At 43.1% G+C, this 21,887-nt stretch overlaps 4 protein-coding genes across 4 annotated transcripts; 2 read left to right on the plus strand and 2 right to left on the minus strand.

Annotated features, from left to right (window-relative positions):
* Positions 1-2,224: 2,224 nt before the first annotated feature.
* Positions 2,225-6,117, plus strand: LOC136443248 (zinc finger protein 436-like). The gene is made up of 2 exons (XM_066440413.1): positions 2,225-2,398; positions 4,279-6,117. The coding sequence occupies exon 2, from the start codon at positions 4,302-4,304 to the stop codon at positions 4,977-4,979; it is 678 nt and encodes a 225-aa protein (XP_066296510.1). The 5' UTR covers positions 2,225-2,398; positions 4,279-4,301; the 3' UTR covers positions 4,980-6,117.
* Positions 6,118-8,812: 2,695 nt separating this feature from the next.
* On the plus strand, positions 8,813-12,031 carry LOC136443247 (zinc finger protein 569-like). The gene has a single exon (XM_066440412.1). The coding sequence runs from the start codon at positions 9,266-9,268 to the stop codon at positions 10,694-10,696; it is 1,431 nt and encodes a 476-aa protein (XP_066296509.1). The 5' UTR covers positions 8,813-9,265; the 3' UTR covers positions 10,697-12,031.
* Positions 12,032-13,598: 1,567 nt separating this feature from the next.
* Positions 13,599-19,415, minus strand: LOC136443762 (aldo-keto reductase family 1 member B1-like). Its single transcript, XM_066441124.1, has 6 exons — positions 19,332-19,415; positions 17,814-17,962; positions 15,825-16,023; positions 15,433-15,549; positions 14,787-14,975; positions 13,599-13,852 (listed from the first exon to the last, which is right to left on the minus strand). The coding sequence occupies exons 1-6, from the start codon at positions 19,413-19,415 to the stop codon at positions 13,643-13,645; spliced, it is 948 nt and encodes a 315-aa protein (XP_066297221.1). The 3' UTR covers positions 13,599-13,642.
* Positions 19,416-21,169: 1,754 nt separating this feature from the next.
* LOC136442935 (alpha-N-acetylgalactosamine-specific lectin-like) lies at positions 21,170-21,887 on the minus strand. The gene is made up of 2 exons (XM_066439975.1): positions 21,445-21,887; positions 21,170-21,325 (listed from the first exon to the last, which is right to left on the minus strand). The coding sequence occupies exons 1-2, from the start codon at positions 21,821-21,823 to the stop codon at positions 21,315-21,317; spliced, it is 390 nt and encodes a 129-aa protein (XP_066296072.1). The 5' UTR covers positions 21,824-21,887; the 3' UTR covers positions 21,170-21,314.

The raw sequence follows: 21,887 nt of genomic DNA on the forward strand, positions 1-21,887 counted from the left end.
TGAGTTAATCGGTATTACACAGCGTGTAGCTATGTACTGTAAACTGTAAAAGAATAGAAATTGACCAGATATAACATTGAGCACACGCAGTGAAGAATCCACCACACTTATCAATTAGAGTACGGGTCCTTCCCGGTGTGAGTGGATCAAACCTTACAGTCTGGTCTTACGCAGTTTAGTAGAGCTTACTGTAAAAAAACTGGTTCGTTACGCCTTGAGGCGGCTTATCGGCGACCGGAAACGAACAAAACAAAAGCGACAGCAAATGGACCGTGACCCAGCTAACGAGAAAGCGCAAGCGCTGTTTACGTTTCAATATCGCTAACTTTTCCCTGACGATCACACACACAGCTGACTGCTTGGACCGAAAATGAAACCAAAAAAAACACCTTTTCGTCGGAATTGGGACTTCAACTCCCAAACCGTGTTTTTCACCGCCAACTACAGTAAACACTACTAACATACAGATAAACTCTACCACTGGATAAATCACGGATATTTCCGGACGTTTCGAGTAAAATCCATCACTCTTCTTCAGCGTCACTAAAATGAACTAGCAGAACTAACCAACACTTATTTACAATAACTAGAACAACCGGTACGTTTTACATGGCAAAATTACACAGTCATGCATAAGCGGCATTGAAATGTAAAACGAGTTAGGATAGTTTCTATGGTAAGACAACAGTTAACACTATGTTCCATTGCTCTTGCCTTGCGAAGTGATCATTTACCGCAACCGTCGGGATCAAACTGACCCATTTACGAATGAAGTCAGTTGTTTACCTTGCATTAAGCAACTTTGCACGCTAAATCCGGAGAGTATCCATTACATGGTTACAGCAAACCCTGGCATGTCTCTTGTATACCGAATCTATTGCATGCTGTACACGACTCATACAATTCATTGTACTCGTATGCTGTACACGATTCATACAAATGTAAATAAAACACGTATGCTAGCTATGGACTTTGCCTTTACGTCAATCTTTTTGAGTTCAGGTTTCAACCACCCCAATATACATGTATGTTTCGTGCGTCCTACATTCGAGGCCAAAATTGCCCATTTGCAACACAACATTACACAAGCAGCACAACACACGCATCTAGCTCCGAGTCGTCCCTGTTTTTGTAAGAAACTTACCTTACCATCGCAGAAATAATCTTGAGAAAGATCGGACTTACCTGTCCTATCTCTAGCAACACCGTCGCTAGGCAATGTTCCAGCGTTGCTAGGTGACGCGTCCTTCAGTAACGTTGCTAGGTAAGGCGAATTTCCACCTGTAAGCCGCAGTGACCCGGGCAGGCGGTCACTATGCGTGTGACGTCACGGTAGGGTGACCAAAAGCGGCCGGGTGAGTTCGGCGGCGATCGCCCGGGGTTCTTAATCGTAATCTCCAAGCAGATGTAGGGGGGCAACTAGTTCTACGCGTGTTTGCGTTTTGTACGTTTTCTGGTCGCTCCCTTCTTAAACTCCTAGAAATGCCGCGAAAACACGCGTTGGTAAGTCGGACTCGACATCATGGTGTCGATTAATTACTTAATGAGGGTCTGCATGGGGGACCCTGTCAATATTCAGAAAGGGCCTCAAGCGTCAACAAACTGGCCACATAGACAGAAAAACATGCAGCCGGAGTTAGTCTGCTATAGGGGTACACTTTGTATTTTAGACCCTCCCTCCGTAGCCGACTCCCTCAGCATACTATTCACACTATTTGACCAATTTCTACAATTTTCCAGCCATCCGCGGAGCCTGGTAGAGGCTACTCCACTCGGCCCTGCCCTCCATCAGAGAGCGAAGTTCTGCTGTGGTGATGTTATTTGCGGAGAGGAGACTCGGGAGCTATAGTAGGTTTGGATTCCAGGCTAAGAATTTTGCAACTTTCACACCTGGAAAATAATGGGAGAGAAATATTATACGGTAGCTTGCCTCCAGGAATTTTTTGGGTAGGGTATTTTGACAACGCTCCATGCGGTGGTCAAATATACTGCAGCCACTTTTGCAATGAAATAGTCAATGGGGGACACAGATACTTGACCACTTTTGGAAAATTCAATCACATATTTGAATTGATATTTCAAGATACAACATACAGTATATTCCCGAGGATTTATCAATAACGTTTTCTACCCGCACTATTTTCCCTCCGCGCCCTGTGAGTTCTTGAGCCGCGGATGAATCCCCATGTTATGCGGCGGCTTCGCGGATGAATCCCCATGTTATGCGGCGGCTTGTTGTTGTGTTCCGGACGTTACGCCACGTCGTGTGGGTCGACCTTGAGAACCCGGCGGGTTTCTGTCAGTTACGAGCTTTGTGGAAGGTTCAAGGCGATAGTTTCGGAGAAATCAGGTACCAGATTCAGCACCAAGATCCGTGATTATCTGGGAGACGTTGCAGGTACGTACGGGAAGCCGGGATAGTAGAGTTAGACCAGAGGACGCGGCGTGATCGAAATTTAGACTTGTCAAGTTTTGTGAAGATTTTCGTGAGTGAAGACTTTTTTCTGTCCTTCGCAAGCAACGTAATGTTACACCTAGACCATGAACAACATGTTGGCATGATGTTCTGTCGTCAGATTCTATGAAATAGAATACTTAGCTCGGTGGGGTGGGGAGGGGGGGGGGGGGGGGTTCAGAACCGGAGTTTATTCTCACATCTGGTTTCCATCTTCACTTGACGCGTGGAGTCAGGGGAGAGTCACTAACTCACTGTTTGAGGGGTCCGCTAACTCACTCAGTGAGGGAAAATTCACTAACACACTGAGGGGAGATTCACAAACAGTTTGGCTTCGAAGGGACATTCACTACGTAACTCTGTGTTTGAGGGGAGTTGCTAACTCACTGAAGGGAGATTCAATAACTGTTTGAATAGGGATTAACTGTTTTAGGGGAGATTCACATACTTCCTGAGTGCTGATTTGCTATTTAGCTGAGGCAAGATTCAGTGACTGACTTTTCCGGGCTAGATTCACTGATTCCTAGAGAGTTGCCAGAAATCATGAGAAGTGGATTAGCCAGAAAATGTTAGTGTCCTCTCTAAGGGTCTGCTTTGAGTTATTCTTGGACTTATTTGTAGCAATTGTGTGCCAAATAAGGCTCTTGCGAATATGTTTTTTGTGCTTCAGTACTGTTTTGACAGCATAATGATTGATATCCAGGCATACATACATAATTCTTAGAGTGAAATCTCCAATAAAGATTCGAATTTTCCAAGTTTCAATTATGTCCAGTACCAGGGTGAAATGGCAGAAGTTGAAATCAGCTATGTCATATCTTACATCAGGATTTTCCTTAAGCCATCGGACGAAATGCGATGTTGTCCGAGGTTAGGAGTGACATCATCTTACGCCAAAAATAATTACTCAAGCAACTGGATAAGATTTTGATTAAGACATCATCTTAACTTTTACCAGTGGTTGGGGGTGACAGAAGTTTGAAATCTGATGTTGTCTAAACTTAGGAGTTACATCATCTAAAGTTCTGCCAGCGGCCGGGGGTGGCAGAAGTTGGCAGAAGTAAGAAATCTGATGTTTTCTGAAGTTAAGAGTGATGTCTTCTTAATTTCAGCCAGTACCTGGAGGTGGAAGAAGTTGGCAGAAGTTAGGATGATGTCACTCTCAACTTCAGAAAACATCAGATTTCTTACTTCTGCCAACTTCTGCCACCCTGCAGCTGGTTACTAGTAGTGGCAGAAGTTGGGATGACGTCACCTAACTTTATTCTGATTCCCAGTAGCCCCAAAACTACTCACAGGAGTGCATCAATAAAGTTTCCAGGCAGTTTAAAACTTTTTGTCTATTACCCCAGCTACAATCTTCTACCTTTGTACCTAAACTGCTGTAATGTAGTCCTGAATTCCCAAACATCAGTAAATCTCCCAGAAAAGTGATACTAGTATAGTTGACAGGGATGGATGGACATGGAATATGTAATGATGCCAACATTTCTTCAGTTCTGCTATTTTGTAACCTACATCATGTCTTCTTTATTCTCCCTAGCCTGCTGCGTAAGTCTGTAACTAATATGGATTTGGGTGACAAGCGGCTACTTCAAATTGCTAAAGATATTAGGACTGCAACCTTGTAATTTATGTGATTCTTATTGTCTCCTTCCTAGCCTCATCGGAAGCTGATATGAGCCCCCCTGACTGAATGTACTCAATATACTTGATGACTAAATGTCATTTCCTATCCCAAATGTGTGAAAAATGGTTTGTTTCTTCTGATCTTTACAGAGGTGGTTGGGTCTACTAGTAATTATTTTGTCTGAATTTTACAGAAGTAGTGAAGGCTATCGTTACCATGATGGCGTCAAGTGGAACCGGCTCTGATGATGTGGGAAGCAGTTTGGAAGGCGAGTTTGGTGGGAGAGATGTGGCTGCAAAATGCTTCAGGTGTGAGGAGTGCAGCAAGCAGTTCACTAGGCTAGGTCATCTGAAGACTCACATGAGGACTCACACAGGGGAGAAACCCTACATGTGTGAGAAGTGCAGCAAGCAGTTCACTACAACAGGTAACCTGGAGAGACACATACGAACTCACACAGGAGAGAAACCTTACCGGTGTGAGGAGTGCTGCAAGCAGTTCAGTCACCTGGGTGATTTGAAGAGACACATGCGAACTCACACTGGTGAGAAACCTTACCATTGTGAGGAATGCAGCAAGCAGTTCAGTCGAAAGGGTGATCTGAAGACCCATATGCAAACCCACACAAGGGACAAACTCTACAAATGTGAGGATTGCAGCAAGCAGTTCAGTCAGTTTTGTAATTTAAAGAGACACATGCGGACTCATACAGGTGAAAAACCCTACAAATGTGTGGTTTGCAGCAAAAAGTTCAGTGATCTTAGTAATCTGAAGGCTCACATGCGTTCTCACACTGGGGAGAAACCCTACAGGTGTGAAGAGTGCACCAGACAGTTCAGTCACCTGAGTAGTCTAAAGAAACACATGCAGACTCACAAAGGACACAGTTCTTAAGATGTGAGGAGTCTTGCTGTCCTTAACAGGAAAAGGAGATGTGGAAACTTAGGACTTTGGACTTCAGCCTCCTGGTCTGGAGAATCAGTTGACTCAAGAAAAAAAGAGGATGCTGGTATGTGTTAACAACACCTATATGAAGCATGAAGGTACAGGGAAATTATGGGCATTCTGAAAGTGCATGTATGTTAATTGTTACAACTAGGTCTTCTTGATGGAGGAAGAATAGGGAGAGCTGACAGTCTGCAAGATACCAGTATATGTTGCAGACACTCTCTTCTTTCTGAAGTATGACAATGCAGAGAAAGAAAACATCAGGATTCTTAAAAGTATGTATATTGTTAACACAAAGAAGGCAACAGTATCCATTTTTTTAATCAGTCAGCTGGGCATATAGACTGCAGTGGAGAAAGTTTAAAAGTAACTTTCTGTACTTTTATTTTGTTGTAGCAATATAACATTTTTGAGAATAGAATTGATTTTCTGTTGTTGCTGTTAAAATCTAGTTCTGGTAATGTAGCTATTAACAATTTGTTAAAATCCAATGAATAAATAACAGTAGGGTTTAGGCTATTTGTTCTTAGCCTTTAAGTTTTACTGAATCAGATTTTCCACTTTATTGCACAAATCTAAGAAGGTAACTGATTTTAAGTGGTTTTATTAACCCACAGTACGTTTGACAGTGTAGTGATCTAACAATAACTGCTTATTTGCATCGTCTTTGCCTTTAAGTTTTATGTTCTTATTATTAGCTTAGATATGTTTTATATTTTCAAGTATTTTGTTAACAGTAACAATTGTATCTATTGTTTTGATAGATGTAGGCATATAGTTTGAGTTGAAAATGGATGTGAAAAGAGAAGTGATGTACATTTGTATAAAGCTGCTAAACGACTTGCAGATATGTGGACTGGATTGGTATGTCTTATAGCTATGAGATGAGTAATGTGGTACAAAGTCAACTTAATTCTTTCACTTTGGCCAGATCATATTGTTTCTTGGGTTCAGCTTCATGTAGGTAATGTTTTATAGAAATGTAAAAACTGGCAGAAAGTACTGATGTAGTCCTTTGATTAATTTTAACTTTCTGTTATATGTTTGGTTGTATTCAGTTACAAAAATAAAGCTTTGTGTTTGATGTAATAGTCTTATCTATTGAAATATCATCATATTAGAACAGAATTTGGATTAAAATATTGCATTTTACTCTCCAAGCAGAGCTAGGGTTTCGGCTGGTTTTTAACATGTTTTTAGGCGTTTTTGTCATGCCTTCTACTGGGTTTGCAACACAACAAAAACGATGACAAGGTAGAAGGCATGACAAAAACGCCTAAAAACATGTTAAAAACCAGCCGAAACCCTAGCTCTGCTTGGAGAGTAATTGCATTTTACCAAGAAGCAAAACTGGGTGACAAAGAACTCACTGACAAAGTTTAACTGTGCGCTTAGGACACTGCAATTGATTTCTTTTTCTGATAAAAAATACAACCATTCAGTATACGAAGCGGCCCTACAGATCCTAATAGAAAATACTGTATGTTTATGCGTCAAACGTGCAAGATTCAATTTGCATCAATCATGCAAATCAGGTTTTAACTGTTATATGATATAGAATAATGATGCTAGACCATTCAACATGAAACAGGTGTTAATTACTTGATTTGGTTGGATAATCACTGGATTAGTTTTTTTATTCATAATCAAGATTTTCACAACAACAACAGCATTTTCACCAGATCTGCTTGAAGATTAGAGGGATGCAGGTCATTCTGTAGGGAACAGCCCTGAATAATTTCATCAGTTTGGAAAATCACTCGATAGTAAAGCTCCCTATTCACAGGTAAGATATTTACAACAAAAGCCAACATTTCAGTGATCGCCTGTCACCATCAGAGCAGTACTGGCTGGTTCTACTATGTACTGCAGCTAGGTGTCGATGCTAATAATGCTGTCCCAAACGTTGACTGTCATACGGTCAAAGAAAATATTGTCCAATTGATATGTATATATGTAAGGAACCGGTCAGAGTAGAGCAGGCCAAGGCTAAGAATATGGATGCCAGGCTAAGAATGAACATCTGGAAAAATGATGGGAGGGAATACTCTACATTGGCTTGCAAATGATGTCTTCCTGGGGAAGGGGGCATTCTGTCATCATCACCTCATGCGGTGGCCAAATGTACTGCAGCCGCATTTTCAAATGAAATCTAGGGAAAACAGATGCCTGACAAACCTCACCGCTAGAAAAGTCAATTATATAAGCTTTTAGTGATATTTGAAGTAACATTTCAAAACGTAACTCATGAATCCCGATAATATTTACTCTCCATCCGCACTATTTTTCCTCCGCTCCCTGTGAGTTCTTGCGCCGCGGATGAATCCCCATGTTGTGCGGCCGCTTGGGTTTTCTGTTCAGGACGCCACGTCGTGTGGGTCGACCTTGAGAACCCGTCAGGTTTCTGTCAGCTACGAGCTTTGTGGAAGGTTCAAGTCGACATTTTCTGAGAAATCAGGCACCAGATTCAGCACCAAGATCCGTGTTCATCTGGGAGACGTTGCAGGTACGTACGGGAAGCCGGGATAGTAGAGTTAGAAAAGAGAACGCGGCGTGATGGAAAGTGTTGGCTGAAGTTTTGTGACTCTCGTTGATGTGATCAAGATCTTCATGAGCGAAAAGTTTTCTGATCTCCTCAAAATAGAACAACGTAACGTTACATCTAGAACATGTACATCGTGTTGAGATGATGTTTTGTCGTCAGATTGTTTCAAATGGACCGTTTCATATTAGCTCGGTGGGGAGGGGGGATTTTCATAGCCTGGAATCCATCCTATTTAGCTTCCGGCCGCTACCCTAGCTCCGCTTCGCTACCCAAGCTCCGCTGCCGGCCAGCGGAGCTTGGGTAGCGGACGAAAGCTGAATAGGCTGGACTCCAGGCTAGGATTTTCAGAAGTAGAGTTTATACAGTATATTTCTCACATCTGGTTTCCATCATGACTTGAGGCGTCGAGCCAGGGGAGAGTCACTAACTCTTTGGGGCCAGGCACGAACTTGTTGTTTGAGGCGAGAGTCATTAACTGTTTGAGGGGAGATTCACTAACTGTTTGAGGGGAGACTCACTAACTGTTTGAGGGGAGATTCACTTACTTACTGAGTGGTGATTCACTGATTTCTCGAGGAGTTGCCAGAAATGGATTAGCCAGAACGAAAAAGTTTTTTTGTGCTACAGTACTGTTTTGACAGCGATAATGATTAGTAGGGGTGGGTACCGTGTACCGGTACAAAACCGGTATGTTCTTATGGACCAGTCCAAAAAAAACGGTCCAGAAAAAATCAGTGGACCGGCCAATGGACCGATTAGAAAATTCACAGTACCGGGCTATCAGCAGGCGGTCACACGTAACCGGTCTAATACAAAATAAGCAGATTTAACGAGTCGTGGTTTCATATAGACGAGTCAACAGCAGGCGAGTGCACATTAGTGTGCACCGAGAATAATCACTTTATTCTAATATACAATTTGAATATAATTTGTAGGACTCACAGAGACCTTTTCTTGTGTCTCGCTCTCAAAATATGATGTACTGCGACACTACTTTAATCAGGTACAGGTACAGGTCCGGACCTGGACCTGACCCTCTGGACCTGGACCGGACGTGAATTTACTGTACCGGTACCCAGCCCTAATGATTAGTATTGATATCCAGACATACATACATTCTTAGAGTTGAAGCATCAATTGAGTTTCCAGGCAGTTTTTGTCTTTAACCCCAGCTACAATCTTCTGCCGTTCTACCTACTAGTATGTATACTGCTGTAGTCTAGTCCTGAATTCCTACGTTCAAAGCAGAGGAGGGGTTCCGGCTGTTTTTTGTCGTGATGTTTGATGTGATGTCAAGCTGGTGTATTATGCCGAACGGCGCTTATACCGGCTATATAGATACAGGTACAGATCCATATACTCAAATCAGCATACCATACTGATTGTCACTGCAACCCTGTAATTTATGTGTTTTTTTAATGGCAGGCCCCTAATTTTCTCCTTCATGACATAATTGTAGGCTGATTTCAGTTTCTTGTGATTAAGGTTTGGGGGGCGGCTGATTGTCTCTCTCTCTAAGTGCTAAAAAAGTAATATCTATCGTGGTGCTTATACTTCTAGTATATATTTCTGACCGTTTAAGGTCCATAAATATTCCTATTAATTATCCCCTACAATTATGATGGCTGTAAGAAATTAATGGTTTCTTCTGATCTTTACAGAGGTGGTGTGGACTATCGTTACCATCATGGCAACAGGTGGAACCGGCTCTGTTGGCGTGGGAAGCAGTTTGGAAGGGGAGTTTGGTGGGAGAGATGTGACTGCAAAACGCTACAAGTGTGAGGAGTGCAGCAAGCAGTTCAGTAGGCTCGGTAATCTGAAGACACACATGCGGACTCACAGGGGTGAGAAACCCTACACGTGTGAGGAGTGCAGCAAGCAGTTCAGTGAGCTGGGTGCTCTGAAGAAACACATGCGGACTCACACTGGTGAGAAACCCTACAAGTGTGAGGAGTGCAGCAGGCAGTTCAGTACAGCAAGTAGTCTGAACAGACACATGCTGACTCACACAGGTGAAAAACCATACTCGTGTGAGGAGTGCAGCAAGCAGTTCAGTCAGCTGGATAATCTGAAGACACACATGCAAACTCACACAGGTGAGAAACCTTACAGGTGTGAGGAGTGCAGCAAGCAGTTCAGTCATCTGGGTAATCTGAAGTCTCACATGCGGACTCACACAGGAGAGAAACCCTACAAGTGTGAGGAATGCAGCAGGCAGTTCAGTCATCTGAATCATCTGAAGACCCACATGCGGACTCACACAGGTGAGAAACCCTACAAGTGTGAGGAGTGCAGCAAGCAGTTCAATAGGCTGGGTGAACTGAAGACTCACATGAGGACTCACACAGGTGAGAAACCCTACAAGTGTGAGGAGTGCTGCAAGCAGTTCAGTCAGCTGGGTGCTCTGAACAAACACATGCGGACCCACACTGGTGAGAAACCCTACATGTGTGAGGAGTGCAGCAAGCAATTCAGTACAGCAAGTAGTCTGAACAGACACATGCTGACTCACACAGGTGAAAAACCATACACGTGTGAGGAGTGCAGCAAGCAGTTCAGTCAGCTGGGTAATCTGAAGACACACATGCAGACTCACACAGAGGAGAAACCGTACAGGTGTGAGGAATGCAGCAAGCAGTTCAGTAGGCTGGGTAATCTGGAGACACACATGCGGACTCATACTGGCATAAAACTGCACAAGTGTGAGGAATGCAGCAGACAGTTCAGTCATCTGAATCATCTGAAGACTCACATGCGGACTCACACAGGTGAGAAACCCTACAAGTGTGAGGAGTGCAGCAAGCAGTTCAATAGGCTGGGTGAACTGAAGGTTCACATGTGCACTCACACGGGTGAGAAACCCTACAAGTGTGAGGAGTGCAGCAAGCAGTTTTGTCAGCTGAGTAATCTGAAGATACACCAGCGGACTCATACTGGCATAAAACCCTACAAGTGTGAGGAGTGCAGCAAGCAGTTCAGTAGACTGGGTGATCTGAAGACTCACATGCGGACTCACACAGGTGAGAAACCCTACAGCTGTGAGGAGTGCAGCAAGCAGTTCAGTCAGCTGAGTAGTCTAAAGACTCACATGCGGACTCACAAAGGACACAGGTCTTAGGATGTAAGTGTTGCAATCATTAACAGGAGACATGTCATCTTAAAGAAGATCTGAAAACTTTGGACTTCAGCTCCTGGTCTGGACAATCAGTTGACTCAAGAGAAAAAGAGGATACTGGTATATGTAACACTCACTTATCTGAAGCATGAAAGTACAGAGAAACATTAGTCCTGGCAATCTGAAAGTACATTTATGTAAATTGTTTAAACTTTAAGGGAGGAAGAAACGGAAGAGGACTGACATTCTGCAAGATACCAGTTTATGTTGCAGACACTCTCTTCTTTCTGATGTATGAAAGTACAGAGAAAGACAACATCAGTTTTATGAGAGTATGTTGTTACTACATACAGTCTGTACTAAGATTAAGAAGCCATGATAAGCTATTGTAATAATATTTCAATAGCATTTTTACCAGTCAGCATGGAGACTCACTGCAGGAGAGAAATCTTGATCTAGCTTTCTGTAGATAAGTTTGTTATAGCATTTCTTGCAAAAACTTGTTATGTAGCTGGTACGCCAAAATATATTACTCAAGCAACTGGATAAGATTTTGAAACAGACGTTTCAGACAGTATCCACTGTCTTTCGTCAGTGACTAACGATAGGAAAGACAGTGGATACTGTCTGAAATGTCTGACTGTTTCAAAATCTTATCCAGTTGCTTGAGTAATATATTTTGGCGTATCTTATTACCTGGATGTCTAACCTTCATCAACTTATGTAGCTGGTGTTCTGAAAGTATGTTGTTTCCACTATGAAAAGCCAACAATATTACTGTGTTTTACCAGTCAGATGCGTATGGAGACCCACTGCGGGTGAGAAAGTTTAACATAGATTTCTGTAGTTTAATTTTGTTATCACATTTCTTGGTAGAAGAATTGTTATGTTGTTACTGTTAAAAGTAAGTTCTTGTAATGTAACTATTAACAGTGTAGGATTGAGGTGAGGCTTTTCCTCAGCGCCTCAAGTTTTACTAAAACAGATTTGATTTTCTACTTCATTGCAAACCGATGACAAGGTTTAACAGTGACTTTTGGTTATTTTTAATCAATCTAAAAACTTAGTGACAGTCCTCTCTTTTACTTTTTTTGTAGTGATTTAGCTTTTTTTGTAGTAATTTAACAACTACTGTTATCAGTATGTATGTGACTGTGTATTTTTTCATCTTAAGTTTTATGTTATTTTATTAGCTAAGACATGTTTTATATTTCTCAGCTTCTATTTGTTTATATTCAGTTGAGTGTTTTGTTAACTTCAACAGTTCTTATCTATTGTAGTGTTATATTTAGGCATATAGTTCAAGTTCAGAATAGATGTAAGAATAGAAGTAAAGTATAGTTATTACTGGTATCTGCCATAATGATATAGCTGTTACTTTGTAGTTCTACAATCGTTATCAGCTACGTAGCATATTTCATAGACATGTTAAAACTAGCAGAAAGTACTTTTTCGTATGTATTTTTTTTTCTTCATTTCAACCTTTGTTTTGTAGAGACTTCTTTATACCCTGTTCACCTAGAGTTGTTTAAGATATTGTGTTTAAAATAAAACTTTATGTTTTAGGTCTAGTTGTCTTATCTATTGCAGTATCATATTATAACTAATTTTAATGAAATGTATTAGATTTGAAGCAGAAGCAGATGGTTTGAACGGGGAGTCAAGGAAGCTGTGCACATCAGGTCCCGCTCTCCGTCCCTCAACCGTGATTAAGGACGCCACAGACTCCCTCCAATCATATAAAACCTCCTTGCTCCAATCTACAACTCTCTCGTCCAGTCACGTGACCTGGGTGACCTTTGACACCTCGGTCACGTGACAACTCCCTTAGCTGAAGAAAGATGGCGGATGCCATCTGAAAGCTTCTAGTAGCTCAATTTTTAGTCGTGAGTCCTAGTTTAAAAATCCTTTATTCAATGTATTAGATTCAATAACAGAACCAGAAAAAAAACTGCAACTTCTCTGCAACTTTAGGCTACTCCTGATGATTTCTCTTTCTGATTTGAAAAAAAAAAACACTTTTCAGAATATGTCACTGAGTATAACTTGAACTTCTACTATAAGTAGTGGATACTACCATATCAAGTTTGGCCAAATAACAATTACTCAAGTAGTAATTGTTGTTTGGTTTTGGAAACAGTCAAACGTTTCAAGTTGCATCCACCACTTTTCAGAGTCACTGACGAAACGTAGTTGATGCTACTTGAAACATTTGACTGTTTCCAAAATCATATCAAGTTTGGCCAAATAACAATTACTCAAGCAACTGCATGGATATGATTTTGGAAACAGTCAGACGTTTCAAGTTGCGTCGACTACTTTTCAGAGTCACTGACGAGACGTAGTTGATGCTACTTGAAATATTTGACTGTTTCCAAAATCATATCAAGTTTGGCCAAATAACAATTACCCAGGCAACTGGATATGATTTTGGAAACGGTCAGACGTTTCAAGTAGCATCCACCACTTTTCAGAGTCACTGACGAAACGTTATGGATGCTACTTGAAACGTCTGACCGTTTCCAAAATCATATCAAGTTGCTTGAGTAACTGTCATTCCACACCCTCATTAAATCAGGACCCCTACCGCTCGACGTTACTACGCTCGCATAGGGTCCCTGATAAACACCGCCGGTGAACATGGTGCTGGCGACGTCACCGCCAAAATAGCTTCTGCCAATCATAGGGGTTTGCTTCCCCTCATCGGAAGCAAAGGCGCAAAGAACGCTGGGAAGCTATCAACCAATCAGGTTACGTCTCACATCGTTACTATAGGTTCAAAACAAATAAGGATAGTTCAGTATGTATTCACGAGCAACCGTCAGTAACGGCGTCAGCTCCATGTTCACCGGCTGTGTTTATCAGGGCCCCTATGCGAGCGTAGTAACGTCGAGCGGTAGGGGTCCTGATTTAATGAGGGTGTCATTCCAAGGACTTCACTCATTCATCTTAAAAGGGCTCGTGGAAAGGATAGTCGGGCATGTAGTCGAGCCAACTGACGTCACACGCGCGGTAAGGGACGTTGAAGCCGTCGATGGTCTCCATCTCCTGTGACGTCAGCGCGAAGTCGAACACCCGGATGTTCTGCCGGTTCCTCGTCGGCGTGACGCTCTTCGGGATGACGATCGTGTCGCGCCGGACTCCCCGCCGGAGGAGAACCTGCAAGGAAGGGAAGAAGATTTCAAACGCAGTCTGGCAGTATAGAAAAGAGGTAACAGGTAGCCTCATACTATTTTCGTTTCATTTCAAGTCATCCTCATTTGAGTTGAAGCATGATCCTTTTTCAAGTTGCTAGTGGTAGTGCAATGCGGCTTCGCTACGGCTCGCGTTTTTGGCCAAGCACACCGGGTCACCCCTACTCTTCGCGATAAGTGTGCTGGGTCCTTTTACGTGTAGAGGTTTGGGGCTAATGGCTGAAGCTCCCTCATACACGGGGCCGACGGCTTTACGTCACCATCCGAAATGACGATATTCATAGCATTTTTAGGCCATGGGGGCAGTGGGTTGTTATCTACTGTGTCTAGGGCACGGTGTTGGAAGGCGGAGCCCAACCCTCTCCTTCCACTGCCCTTTACTTCCCAACCAAAGAAGAATCTGCCAGAAACCGAAGAAGACTGAATCATTTGTAACTGAGCCAAGTACTTGCCATATTTGTATGCAATAGGCTTGAGTTTGAGGTGAAAATAAGTGCCTAGCTTCTCTAAACACTGCTTTTCTGTGTACGTACATGCAAAGTTACATCAACCATGCACATTTGAGAAAGTATACATTAAACTGAGAAATAGAAACCTTAGAAAGCATTTTATTTCTTTATTTGGCATTCCACAGGTGGTAATAGATAATGATCACAATAGAATAATGGTAAGAGCGCCACAAAGCAAAGTCAACTCAACTTACATACCAAATGCTTTTCCCAATACGCGTGCAGGTAGATATCAGAGACAGCCACAATTTTACCCTAGCTAACCTTAATGCATTTGGTTCATATTTCAGGCCCTGTCAAAAAGCTGTTCCTAGTAGGTAGTCAATGATTCAATACTTAGTCAACTTAGATATTTTGCCCTTTCATGTATACAAATGATATCCTCCTTACCTGAGCCACCGACTTGCCATATTTGTCTGCAATCGGCTTGAGTTTGGGGTCCTCCATGATGGAGGGGTCTCCAGGCTTGGCCCAGGGCCTGTCAGGGGAGCCCAGCGGGCTGTAGGCTGTGAACACCAAACCCTTCTCCCTGGCGAACTGTAGCAGCGGTTTCTGGTTCAGGTAAGGGTGGCACTCCACCTGGAGTTGTCACACAAAGCAACAGGATACCTTACATGATGATGATCCACTGTATTCTGCGGCTCGGAGGTTGTACCTTACATGGCTTTGTAATTTTTTACATGGAGCGAATTAGACTTAGAGCATAATCTTTAATGCTGTTAAGCGTCATCTCATCAAACTATATTCTTGCATAATAGCACGCTACAACGAGAAGTGTGTATTTCAAATCGCAAGTGACTAGCAATCCAGATTTTAGTATGCTATGCTGCTACCAGGCTGAATTGTGACTCATAATAAGAAGCATGAATTTTTTTAGATCCCAAAATCATAAGTTGTAAATATTTTTGTACAAAAAGACCCAAATGGCTATTCACTTGTACCGCATGTCTATCCACAGTACATGTACCTGTCTATGTGTAGTATCTGTATCTGTACCTGAAGTTTTTTTAAAGCTACACAGCCCTAGTTAACGCACCTGTAGAACAGCAGGTTTGATCTTGGCGACGTCGATCACAGCCTGGATCTGTTTGCTGTTGAAGTTGGACAGGCCGATGTTCCTCAGCAGCCCGGACTCAACACAGGCTTCCAGCGCCTGAAGTGGAGCAAAAGTACACAAGATTTGTACATGTTTATGCCAAAGTAAGGTCACACACCCCATCTTCAAATTTAGTTCAATGCCCAGAGGTGGTCTATTGTGCTTGCTCTGAGCAAATTCGTTAAAAATTGCCAAACGTCTTTGTGCTCACATCTTGAGCACTTAAAAGAACCCACCACATTTATAAAAAAAGTAGGGGTCCTTTCCTTGCCATACAAACAACCAAACAAACAAACAAACAAACAAACAAACAAACAAACAAACAAACACACCTTCCATGTGTCCGTGACAGGAATATCTGCTCCAATGGTTTTCCCGTCCGCGTCTTCAGGCCTCAGATCCGGGCCTCTCTTGTAGGCCATCGGGAAGTGGATGAGGTAGAGGTCCAGGTAGTCCAGCCCCAGGCCTGTTAGGCTCTTCTTCACAGCCTCCTCCACATCATCAGGATGGTGGAAGTTGTTCCACAGCTTACTAAAATGTACAGAACGGAAATGTGTCCAAGCTCTAACCTGGTAGCCAGTCTATCCTCGTTAGGCCGGGCTACCGAAAAATATTTCTTCGGGGCAGACGGAGCTATATGCCGCCTGGGTGATCGTTTCCACCCGGGGGTTGTTTTACGCGGTAGAAGTTGGACAATTATATTAATTACTTGTAGCTTCTGCCGCGTCAATTTCTACCTAGCCTGGAAACCATACCATCGGGGGCTCCTCGATATCTCTACGGCGCTGGGAGTGACCCCGCCGGCCCAGACAGCTTAGTCCGCTCGGGGTGTGTTTACGGCCTTCGATTAGATTACGTCGCCACGGTGGCGTCAAAACTACGGTGGCTGCGAAACTCTATATGGCAGATAAGACTGACAGAAACGGGTCAGTTTAGAAGACTGGGCCCGGCAAAACACACCCAAGCCGACCAAGAGACTGGGACCAGGCTAATTTCTATCGGGTGCCCAAGACTACACATGCGGCGGAAATGGCCACAAGCACCCTGAGCTGGTGAAGCTCTTGCCCCGAAGAGGGCCCGGCCAAACCACGGTAGACTGGATGCCAGGTTAAACAAGCTGATGTCTAGAAGAGCAAGAACTTATATATATTTCCAATCAAAAAGCTCAAATGTGGTACTTTGCTAAGCGTCGTTATTTCAAAGTATCAGCCGAAACTGTTGTTTTTTTGTCTCGCGCCAGTTTCTACTAGACAAGTGATCACTAGTGACTCCTACTCTGGCCTCTTGTTTGTGTTTTGTCGGTAGCTTCTATTTTAATAAAGGCCTACGTCTACAAACTCTGTAGAGGGAAAGGGACACGTTTGCTGTCCAAACAGGGCCAGTTTGTGTTACACAGATAAGGTCCTATTCAAACAGAACCTCCTTGGTTACACAGACGACATGTCTAGCTTCTACCAGGCTCCGTGGGTTGCTGAACAAAATGTAGAAATTGACCAAATATAGCGAATAGAATGCTAAGCCTAAGGGAGTCGGATACGGAGAGAGGGGACAATTCCGTTGGTCGTCTATAGATCTTCTCTCCGTAGCTGGCTCCCTTAGCATTCTACTCACTCTATTTGGTCAATTTCTACATTTTTTTCAGCAACCCACATGACCCACGGTGCCTGGTAGAAGCTAGACATGTCGTCTGTGTAACCAAGGAGGTTTTTTTCCAGCGATCCACGGAGCCCGGTAGAAGCTAGACATGTGTCCCAATTCTGACTAGTGTATGACCATTTGAAAGATACCAACATTGTTAATGATGGTCAATGATTAGCCAGAGGATGTCATTTGTCATCTTGTTGTTGTTACTAGATTAGTACCATATGTATGGGGGGGGGGGGGGGGGGTCGATAAGACTGGGGGAAAGCGGGGGAATCGGGAAGTTTATACACAGGTTTTCTAGATGTCGGGACTGCAGATATCTGGCAGGCGAATTTTTTTTTCTGCACGTCTTAACAGCACTGGAGAATTTCAGCCGACGTGTCCAGAGTGGTCGCCCGACAAGAAGTTGACAAATGTCATTGGAAGCAGACTTTTAGCTTGAAACAAAATCTATCACGATGTATCACTACAGCATTCCAACTCCACGGGTGTCCTGCGATACTACCTGTCAGTGTGTCGAAGATGTCTGGGAAAAAACTGTGCATAAATTATTTAGTTAGACCAGGTCACGCAGAGGGCAGGTCGCTTAGAAATGGCTCCAGAATAAAGTTCATCTAACAGCCCAGTCTCCCGTCCGTCTTTGACTCACAACATGGCCGACCGTGACACATACTCACCTGGTGATGAACATGTCTTCTCTCTTGACGACACCTTCGTCGAACTTGGCCTTCAGCCCCGCGCCGACTTCGTTCTCATTCCCGTACAGAAAGGCGCAGTCGATGTGCCTGTAGCCGGCGTCGATGGCAGCTTTCACGGCTTCGGTTACCTGCACAGTATCAGAAATCATAGATATTTAGACAAAAATTCGTATAAAAGTATAGTAATGAAAGAGTGTGATAATGACATTGGTTTTGTCCAACGTCCTTTGTATTTAGAATTTGAATTTATCTCATTTGTTTTGTTCATCCACTGTGGCCTACTCATGTGTCTAGGCATTGATTTCTAATAAGACTCTTCAAATACATATGTCAGATCTAGATTAGAGTTGAGTAGAGTAGAGTAGAGTAGAGTAGAGTAGAGTAGAGTAGAGTAGAGTAGAGTAGAGTAGAGTAGAGTAGAGTAGAGTGGAGTGCAGTATAGTAGAGTAGAGTAGAGTAGAGTAGAGTAAAATAGAATAGAGTAGAATAGAGTAGAACAGAATAGAAAGAGCAGAATCTTCAGCCGAATAGGAGCTGATGATGTGCAAAGAAATCAAGTTTTTTTACAAAAAGAATAGTTTTGCCAGAAAGCATGCCGTTTATCGGTGAATTTTCTGCAAACATTTGTTTTTGACGTAACCTTTTGTCTGCCCCTCCCCTTTTTGTCGCGTGCGGACTGACTGGTGATCCTATCGTGCACGCAAAATAGATAAACCACGAATAACATTCAAAGTCTTCATTCAGCAACATGTACATATCATCAGTTATTGCGGTGGTAATAGCGTTTGATAACATAAAACAACTTTAGAAGGATGTGGTGTTCTTGAAAGGCCCGTGACCTATTTCCACGTTTGGGCAGTAGGCCTTCACAAGTAGGAACCTATCGTGCACGCAGCAACAGTATGGGATCCATATACTAAGAAAGACAAAGATAACTTGGAGAGGGTACAGAACCAAGCAGCCAGATTCTGCACGAACAACTACGTCAGGGGTGCTAGTGTCACCAAAATGAAAACAGATCTGCAGTGGATGTCACTCGAGGAGAGAAGAAAAATGTCCAGACTATGCATGATGTACAAAATGACTAATAAATTTGTGGACGTACCAACTAATAAGTATCTAATACCAGCTCAGAAAAGGACAAGAAATAGCCATGCCTTTAAGTATCAGACTTTTCAACCTAGGATTGATGTGTTTAAAAATTCGTATTTTCCTAGAACGATCGTAGAGTGGAACTCGTTACAACCAAGTACAGTGGAAGCATCCTCATTAGATAGCTTTAAACAATGCATGCAGTTAGATATGCGAAGGCTAGACGTGACAGGTCGTTCGGTGTAATATAACCAGCTGCTGCCGCGCCGCGTGCCTGCGAAGCTGGTGTGTTACGCCGAATGGCGGTTATACCGGCTATATAGATACAGATACAGATACAGAAAGTACAAACTTTAAGGTTCTCCGGCACCGCCTTTGTGCTACAGAACATTATAAAACATTTACCTCTCCTGGTTTGGATTTCCACGTACCAAGCCCGAGAACTGGCATCTTAACACCGGAAGGCAGCCGGACAGAGGGCACAGCCATCTTAATTTCTTAAGAAGGTCTTGAGAAGTTTGAGAATCTTGGGAAAATAGACTACTTTGTGAAGTCCTCGACGATGGATGCCACGTCAGATTTTGTAGGGTCAAAGTTCGGTCGGACGACTGATAGGTGATAAGTATAATAAATGACTGATTAGAACACCCCCAACTGGACAACACTATATGTACTGTAGCCTCCTTCGCAGCCATGTTGGAGCAACGGCGTTTATTGTTTGGGGAGCGCTGATACGCGATTTTTTTACACGGGGCTAGGATCTCTCATACCGGCTTAGGGGGTTTCGCTAGGCTCTACCAGCCTCTGCGGGTCGCTGGGAAAATAGTAGAAATTGGCCAAAATAGAGTCAATTGTATGAAGGGAGTCGGCTACGGAGAGAGGGAAATCCCCCATGGCCAAAGTCCCCCCGCAAATGTTCTCCCTATAGCCGGCGCGGTTAGTCTGGTAGAGCCTAGGGTTTCACGGCCGAGTGAGTTATGTCGCCTAGGGAAGATCGCGCTCGAGAGACGATTTTCCTCGCATCTTTCTTACTCCAAGAAGTCTGCGAATTACATTACATTACATTACATGTAAGAACCCAGCACACTTATCGAGAAGAGTATGGGCGACCCAATGTGTTTGATGCAGTTGCACGAACAGCCCGAGATTATATGGATGAGGGTTACTTTACATTTCATTTGGGAAAAATTTCTCCAATTTTTTTTTGTAATTAGCAATGAAAGGATTTGTTTCGGCCCGCCCTCCCCACATGATCATCAACCTTTGCACACGGCACGGTCGGAGTTCTTAGTTTTGAGGAGAGAGGGTCGGTGGTGTTTTCTGTCTCTCCTGGCTTGAAAAGCTTGACCCACCTCCACCCCTGCTCCACCTTGAAATTAAACTGATTACTTATAGTTTTCTTATGATATTAGAAGTAGTTCCTTGTGCCAAGAGGCCCTCTGTTTTGTAGGCTTGAATAAACTTTTCACAGCCGATAATCAATACAACGACGAGCCTGAGGCACGGCGGAAGATTCAAGTGAATGATCGATGAATGGTTTATTGATTACAAGTGCTACAAGGCAGCTACAAGCTGAATTGCGTACATTGTATAGTATCTTATAAAACGCAAAGAAAATACAACTGACGTCTTGGACGTACATTTTAAGACCAACATTAAAGCTTAGAATGTTCAGATCACCAGATTACAAGTTCGATTCTCCATATTTCTAGACCCACACCTGTCAGTAAAAAACTAAGTGAGCCGTGAGTGCCACTTTTGCAATTTGCAAGTACAGAACAAAAATGCAAAGTTTTTAAGTTTGACGGGACTAATCTCTGCCGCGAATGCCTTTAATCTGAATATGGCGAAAACACAATGACGTCATTAAACCAGAAACCTGGTGCTCAATCATAAAATCTTAACAAAATCATAAAACTGGTATACAATAAAAAAAACGTACACATTTTGTATATATAATCGTAAAACTGCTACTGTGTACAATAAAAAAGTGATACCCAATCAGTAGACTTCTATCCAGTCAGAAAACTGGTATACAATCAGAAAACTGCTATACAGTCAGAAAACCAGTATATAACCAGATAAAAAACATACAATAAAAAATATACATTCAGAATACCATTACACAGTAAAAACTGGTTCACATTCAGAAAACTGTTATAAGATCAAAAAAGGCCTATTTAATCAGAAAACAGAGATACAATCAGCAAAAGGGAAATAATGCAGCTTCATCTGAGTTCCAATGCTATTTTCTGGTAAACAAATTAGTGAGAATATTTACTGATCTGACCCATTAAAGTTATTCCAGTTGCCACGTCTTACTGGTTAGTTTTACTGTGGATAGCCGGAAAGCCGCTGTATGGTGGTTGCGAGAGCTCCGCCTGTCGCCTATGGACATCCTGGAGAAAAGGAGGAGAATAAGTGGTGACGAGATGTGGAATGGCGTGCATATAACAATTAAGAACAGTGATGGTCTAGCGTGCTTAATGTGGTGGAAATGGTAGGGCTATATAAGTACCTGGGGCAGCCTGGCATATGAAGCGAAACTCCCAGTAGCATTCTGTGTCTTGCCACTTGTCGTAGGGTGGCCTCGGGGCTCCGCCATAAATAACACAATCTTGGTTGCCCTGGTTGTCTGGTTGTCCCGGAGCCCAGAAGGTGTAAGTCCCAAGTGCAGAACCATCCACCCACTCAAAGCTCCCCTCTTCGCGCTGATCGTGCAGGCCGAACCAGAAGGGCTTATGGACGCGCACGGACTTACACAACGAAATCAGGAAGGCGTTGGTCTCAGCGTCGCGGGGCATGGCGAGGGTGCCCCCGTCTACACCACAGGTCGCGGCCGCATCGCTGAAGCTCTTCTCTGTGTTGAAGGCCTTGTAGCAGGTGCCACGCCACATTGTGTAACCATAGGAACAAGCTGCTGGGAAAAAATGTTCGGCTCAACAACAGACGTAGGGATAG

This window comes from Branchiostoma lanceolatum, chromosome 10, assembly GCF_035083965.1.
Source record: "Branchiostoma lanceolatum isolate klBraLanc5 chromosome 10, klBraLanc5.hap2, whole genome shotgun sequence".
Classification (NCBI taxonomy): Eukaryota; Metazoa; Chordata; class Leptocardii; order Amphioxiformes; family Branchiostomatidae; genus Branchiostoma; species Branchiostoma lanceolatum.